The 6995-nt window shown below is 54.5% G+C and overlaps 2 protein-coding genes across 2 annotated transcripts; one reads left to right on the top strand and one right to left on the bottom strand.

Moving 5' to 3' along the window:
- Positions 1 to 818: 818 nt before the first annotated feature.
- LOC135830802 (uvrABC system protein C-like) lies at positions 819 to 2621 on the top strand. Its single transcript, XM_065343012.1, has one exon. The coding sequence runs from the start codon at positions 819 to 821 to the stop codon at positions 2619 to 2621; it is 1803 nt and encodes a 600-aa protein (XP_065199084.1).
- Positions 2622 to 5752: 3131 nt separating this feature from the next.
- Positions 5753 to 6757, bottom strand: LOC135830801 (tRNA N6-adenosine threonylcarbamoyltransferase-like). The gene has a single exon (XM_065343011.1). The coding sequence runs from the start codon at positions 6755 to 6757 to the stop codon at positions 5753 to 5755; it is 1005 nt and encodes a 334-aa protein (XP_065199083.1).
- Between the last annotated feature and the right edge of the window lie 238 nt (positions 6758 to 6995).

Here is a 6995-nt window from a genome sequence, read left to right as displayed (position 1 = left end):
CGGATGCCGTCTCCTCGGCGATAACACGGGGCGGGGATGCCGGGGATGATAATGCTTCGATCTCGGGAGCCGGGAGATCCTCAACCGCCAAAGGCGTGCTGGAAACGTGCTCCACCGCCTTGGAGAGAGCCTCTAAAGAGCGAACGCGTTCTTTTTTCCGGAGCACGTCCTCATCGCGCCCTCGGCTATCCAGCATGTACTCAGAACGATCGCGCCCCAAAAAGGGACGACGTATAGTATTCTCCGGGATGCTGTCTAGTACTAAACTGGTTTCGTCCTCGTCATTTGGGGAGCGGCTATCGTGGATCATTTCTGACGCTTGTGGTACGCTATCCTGTACCGATGCCCAGTCAATATGGGTATCTAAGACCGACAGGATATCGTTTACGACTAGGTCTTCATCATCACGAACGGGCGCACCCGTCCCGGACATCGCCGGGGAGGAGGCATCAACAGGAGCGCTAACCGGTAGCGACGCGGAGTTTCCCGCCGGGGACGAGGGGACGGCAGGGTCGCTAACCGGTGGCAACGCGGAGTTTCCCGCCGGGGAGGAGGCCTCAACAGGGGCGCTAACCGGTAGCGACGCGGAGGTTTCTGGCGGAGGCGGGGAAGAGACGGAACCGGTAGGACTTTCGCTATTTTCCGGGCTGGCATCTCCCTGAGATTGTAGGTACCAATCTACTCGTAAACGGGGCAGCTCCTCCGGAGGGGACCCTTCTTCGCCCAGTTTCTCAATTAGGGAGGTTATCTTACGGATTTCCGACTCTGTCACCGGATACACTCCTTACCACCAGGAACAGGCGCGCCGGGGAGGTTATATGGCACCTGTAAATATTCGCAGCTTCCCGGAGGAACCGGGAGTATATCGTATGCTCGATAAAAACGGCACTACGTTATATATCGGGAAGGCCCTGTGCTTACAAAAACGCCTGGCCTCGTATTTTCGAGGACGCCACCCAGACCTAAAAACTCGTCTTCTCGTAGAGCAAATCGACCGGGTAGACTTTATCGTTACGCGAAACGAGGCCGAAGCCCTACTCCTCGAACGAGACTTAATACAGCGGATGCAACCGCGATATAATATTACTCTCAAAGACGGGAAGAGCTATGCCTATATTCTCATTACCGACGAACCCTATCCCCGCATCTTAAAAATGCGGAAAACCCAGGCTCCCCGAAAAGGAGAGTTCTTTGGTCCCTACGCGAATACCAAAGTTCTGGACCAGAATATAGCCCTTCTCCACCAACTTTTTCCCATAAGGACCTCCAACAAGAAGTTACCCAGCCACAACCCCAACGAACGTCCATGTCTTAACTACCATATCGGCACATGTCGCGGATGCTGTATTGGTGAGATTGCGCAAGACGAATATGAAAAGACTTGCATCGCGCCAGCGCGCATGTTGCTCACCGGCCGGTACCAATCTCTGATCGAAAATATGGAACGTGACATGCGTCACGAAAGTGCGCACATGCGTTTCGAAGCAGCCGCCAAAATACGGGATCGGATACAGTCTATTGCGCTTTTTCAAGACGCCCAAACAGTCCAAGTCCCATTCGATATACCGGAGGATACCGATGCTTTAGGGTTTTATGAAGGCGAAAATCTTTTGGTAATCGTAGTATTGCAGTGCCGCGAAGGAAGGCTATGGCAAAAGCAAGAGTATACATTTGAACGACATTTAGGCACTCACACCCTACTAGAAGACTTCTTACTGCAATATCCGGGTATCGTCTCGCACGTGCCCAATCACATACTCGTCCCCATCCCCCTAGATCTCGCCGACATCGCGGCCCATATTCGAGCCGCGTTTGGGAAAAAGCCCAAAATCCAATACCCTCAAAAAGGCGGAAAACACGCCCTCGTTGCGCTGGCGCATCAAAATGCCCACGCGGCCTACCAGCACACCATTCAATTGACACCCGTTGAATTTCGCATGAAAGCGTTGCAAGACATGCTGGCGCTCACGACCCCACCCCATCTTATCGAAGGCTGGGATATTGCCAATACGCAAGGGCGACAAGCCGTCGCCGCTATGGTCACCTTCCGAAACGGGCAACCCAAAACATCCGGGTATCGCATCTTTGCCATACGGTCCCAAGACACCCCAGATGACTACGCGATGCTCCGAGAAGGCATCACCCGGCGATGCACCGGTATGATCCATGATGCCGACGCGCCCCGCCCAGATTTAATTTTAGTCGACGGCGGCAAAGGACAATTACGCGTCGCTATAGAAGTACTGGCCCAGTTTGACCTGGACATACCACTCGTGTCGCTCGCTAAAAAGCATGAATACGTCTATCGTCCCGGAGAGAGCGACCCCATCATCTGTCCTCGTACACATCCGGGACTCAAGCTCTTGCAGTATGTGCGCGACGAAGCCCACCGATTTGGGAACAAAACGCACCGCAGAATGCGGCATAAAGAAGGGCTCAAAAGCGTGCTGGAAAACATAAAAGGCATCGGACCGGTCCGCCGAAAACGCTTATACGAGCATTTCTCTTCTATCGAGGAGATGTCCGCTCAACCTATAGAAAACCTAGCCGCCATACCCGGCATGACCGCCGCCGCCGCGAAGATGGTACACGACTTCTGCGCCGCATACTCCAATTCATAAGACGGGGCGCCCATTCGTTTCCTCTTCGCAAGGGGCGCCGGTGAAAATGCCCATCCCTAGGGTCTGTGTTCATTAATCTGGCAGATGATTTCTTGGGGGCTCTGCCCCCAAACCCCTTCTGGGGACCCTACTTGGGTTCCCCAGACCCCTCCAAGCCCTCAACGAGGGGCGCGCGCATGCTTGACAAAGCTCTTTGCTTTTGGATATAGCACATGCCAAAATTATAAAACGCATGTTATGCCGCACGGCAGTGCCGCAGGGGATCCAAGGGGGTGCGGAGCCCCCTTGGCGGGAGCCTGAGGGTAGAGCCCTCAGATAAAAGCGGGTGCATTTAATGAACACAGACCCTAAGCCCGCGTCTCCCCTCAGACTCCCCTCTCGGAGGCACTGCCGGCTTAGGGGGGTACTGCCGTACGGGCTTTAGGTCGGATTCTCGAACCGCCTCTTACGCCTGTCTGGCAAGACCCGCACCCAGCAGGGGTATGGGGGCAGAGCCCCCAGAAAAGCATATCCGCCGGTTTAATAAATGCTGACCCTAGAGTCATGGGCTTCCGCGCATGGCTGGATTTCGAAGGGGAGCACTTCACAAGGGTCGCCGGTGAAAATGCCCCCCTCTAAAGACCCAACGAGGTTACCGATAGCGGGCACGGCAGGAACATTCACGGAATGAGGTCCCAAAACCTCGGTGTCGGTGGTAATCAGACTATGCAACACAATGCCACCCTTACTGTGCCCGATAAGACTACCCGCATTGTGTAGACTACGAATCGTACCGGCAGCGACATGGCTATCGTACACGGTGCCGTCTTCATGTCTGCCGATGAGACCACCAGCCGCATAGTGGCCCTGGACCTCGGTGTTGACCGCGCGATTATGCAACATAGTGCCTCCCTCGTTCCAGCCAGCAAGGGCGCCGACCGCATAGCGGCCCTGGACCTCGGTGCCGACGACACGGTTATGCGAAATAGTGCCTCCACCGTTGCGCCCGATAAGACTACCAACGTAATTTTGCCCCACTATCGTGGCATTACCAATACTGAGGCCTCGTACCACACCACTCCGTCCAACCATACGGAACAGGCCGGTGTAATTCTCCGTGGGACGATGAATGTGCAGACCGATGATCGTTTTGCCGTTACCATCGAACACGCCTGTGAACGGATCAGATGGTGCGCCTATGGGTACAAAACCTTGGTATCGCGTGGTACCATCGCTATCAGGAAACGCGTTCCATGTACCGGTGACCGTGGCATCGATATCGTTACCGAGCTGATAATGCCCCTGCCTTGAAAGCGGGCGGCTCCCAATCTCCTGCAATTGGCGTAGCGTTGTAATCGTAATCGGACCCGGTTCTCGCATCAAGTCCCGCCCCGCCAATACGGCCTTATCCGCCCCAGCACAGACGAGCATACGGATATACATGGAATCGGGAGTTCTGTCATGCACGATGGCATGCGTCATCCCCCCGCGGAGAAGCGTGGAGCCGGCATCACCGGGGGTGGTGTAAGCCGGGGACATATTAGCCAAGTATTTTTGTAGATCACGATCGCTCGCCGTACGATAGCGACCTCCACGGCAATACGCCACGGTTACCGACCGGACAAAGCGGCGCCCCAGCTCGGTGGAAACCGATGTGAACTCCCCTCCGGAGCTCTCTTCATAATATTTCAGGATATTGCCCGTCCCTCTCGGTCCTAACAGGTTCCAAGGCGAGCTCCCTTGCACGACACCTATAATCTTGCCATCGGACACCGTGTAAAGGGGACCACCCGAATCACCGCCCGTGACTCGGGTTAACACATATGGGGACAACCCCACATCATGGCTATCAGCCCTAAAACCATGCGCCCTAGACCTCGTCCTATACATACCTAATAATTTGAGTATTGGATGTACACCGGTAGTGACCCGATGTAGAGCCCATGTCACGGGAGGAAGTCCGCTAGGCCCATATCCTGCTGCTATAGCATCCTGCCCTATTAATTGCTTTGGCAGATCTACCGTGTTGAGCTTTAGGGGAACAGCGGTCTTCAGGTAGTTCTTCACCCTGTGGCACATACTACCGTCTAAGCACCCACTATTGTACCCGTCTTGATCCGACGGCTTCAGCTCTAGGATAGCGAGATCGTAAAGGAACCGAGTGTCAGAATCCTCCGGGCGGGAAAACCGGTATAAGGACTTGCTTTTAAACGCGGTTTGAACGTCGCGGTTGGGGCGTTCGTCAGCGTATACCGCAACATATCGGAATTCGTTACCCCCATTGCCTACCGTTGGGAACGTGATCTTCGTGTACAGGTCACCGAAAGACGGGGGATTCCAGAGTCCCTTTTTAGCAAGACAGTGATTAGCTGTAAGGATAAAGTTAGGCTCTATGAGTGTTCCGGTGCACATGCTCCCATCCTCGCCGCCGCCCCCGATAACCTGCAATCGGACAATCGACATGCGTTGATAGTCACTGATCCCGGCTATGCCCTCCATGCTGAGATGACCGTTGAAAACGTGCTTAGCCGCTTCTGGGACTTGGCCCCAGGCAATATCTCCATCCGGGGACGCGCACCATAACAAGCCTATTAAACCCAAAAAACCGAATAACCATTTTGTAGACACCTATAAAACCCTCCTATATTTCGAAATGTAATATACATTAAATATTCCAACGCTTATGTGCTTCCTCCGTTACCATAAAACAGGATCCTGGGTCACGGCGTTCTTTTTCTGAGGGGAGACGCCGCTCCGCGTCTCCCCTCAGACTCCCCTCTCGGAGGCACTGCCGGCTTAGGGGGGGCGGGCATAGAATGGTTTTTACGGTTTTGATATGTGCTATACCTAAAAACAGGGGCTTGCCCAAGCAATCTTAAAATCCCTCTTTGAGGGTTTTAGGGGGGGTACTGCCGTACGGGCTTTAGGTCGGATTCTCGAACCGCCTCTTACGCCTGTCTGGCAAGACCCGCACCCAGCGGGGGGTACGGGGGCAGAGCCCTAAAAAACCTAGCTCCAGATTAATGAATGCAGCCCCTAGGTCGGATTCTCGAACCGCCTCTTACGCCTGTCTGGCAAGACCCGCACCCAGCGGGGGGTACGGGGGCTCTGCCCCCAAGAAAAGCATATCTTGGGTTTAATGAATGCAGCCCCTAGGGCTTGGCAAGTTCTATTCGCGACGTAGGAGAAACCGTGATGTCTTTCTCGCGGTTTTCCAGCATTCTTTGTAAGACGTGATACCCCTGTCCGGCGATCATGATGCCTTGGTCGGAGCATCGGGACGGAGAAGGCGCGTAGCAATCCACATCCAACTGCGATAGAATTTCTCGTAATCGAGAATTTGCGGCCACCCCCCCGCATATAACGACTCGCCTAATTCCGGTTTGGCTTACGCAATGCGCAAGCGGGGTCATGAGGCTCTCCAGCGCGGCTTCTTGGAAAGACGCGCATACATCGCGTATGAAACCCGGGTCCGCATCGGCATGCGACTTCAATAGGTAATACACGGCCGTTTTCAGCCCGCTAAAGCTAAAGCACGTCGCTCGCTGTGGATCCTTTGCGGATAGCGCTGTTCTTGGGAACGCAAACCGGGTACGGTCTCCATCACGGGCCTGGTTTTCGATATGCGGTCCACCTGGATATGGCATGCCCAGCATCTTCGCTACTTTGTCAAAAGCTTCGCCGACCGAATCATCTAAAGTCGTGCCCAAATACTCGTACGACGTTGGGCTCAGACAGCGCGCGATCAGCGTATGCCCTCCCGACACGAGTAAGCCAAGGTATGGATATGGCACGGTATGTTCCATCTGCACACTGTACAAATGTGCTTCCAGGTGGTCCACCCCGCATACCGGACGCCCCGTAATCACTCCCAGCGTCTCGGCAAATGTCCGTCCCACCAAAAGAGAACCGAGTAACCCGGGTCGAACGCTTACGGCGATAGCGTCGTAAGCGTTCGACGTACCGGATATCATGCTCATATATAAAGTCTGAATATGTTCAAAATGGCTTCGGGCCGCAAGCTCCGGTACTACGCCGTGCCACGGCGCGTGATCTTCCACCTGAGAACGAAGAACTTCTTCGAGGACACAAACACCGTCTTCGACGAGTGCGAGACCCGTTTCATCGCACGTAGACTCTATTCCCAACACTCGCATGATCGCCACGTTCCTCAGGGCTCAGAAATAAATGAATCTCGACCCCTAGGGGATATCGGTGATGTTTTCCATCATGCGAATATTATCGCGTAATGTTTTTTTACTCGGGTCGAGTTGATGCGCGGTACGGGCGGCATCCAGCGACTCTGCGATATTTCCTTGCAGGGCTCGTATTTTTGATATGCCGGACCACGCGCTGGCACGGGACTGGTCGTTTTGCAGGAGTGATATCGCCCGG

The sequence above is a fragment of the Sycon ciliatum genome, unplaced genomic scaffold (assembly GCF_964019385.1).
Source record: "Sycon ciliatum unplaced genomic scaffold, ocSycCili1.1 SCAFFOLD_2154, whole genome shotgun sequence".
Lineage (NCBI taxonomy): Eukaryota > Metazoa > Porifera > Calcarea > Leucosolenida > Sycettidae > Sycon > Sycon ciliatum.
Note: the sequence above shows the minus strand (reverse complement) of the source record. Positions and strands in the feature narration are given on the sequence as shown.

What these genes read in the sequence shown, in the direction of transcription:
- LOC135830802 (XM_065343012.1), top strand. Translation starts at nt 819, where the DNA reads ATGGCACCTGTAAATATTCGCAGCTTCCCGGAGGAACCGGGAGTATAT.
- LOC135830801 (XM_065343011.1), bottom strand. Translation starts at nt 6,757, where the DNA reads ATGCGAGTGTTGGGAATAGAGTCTACGTGCGATGAAACGGGTCTCGCA.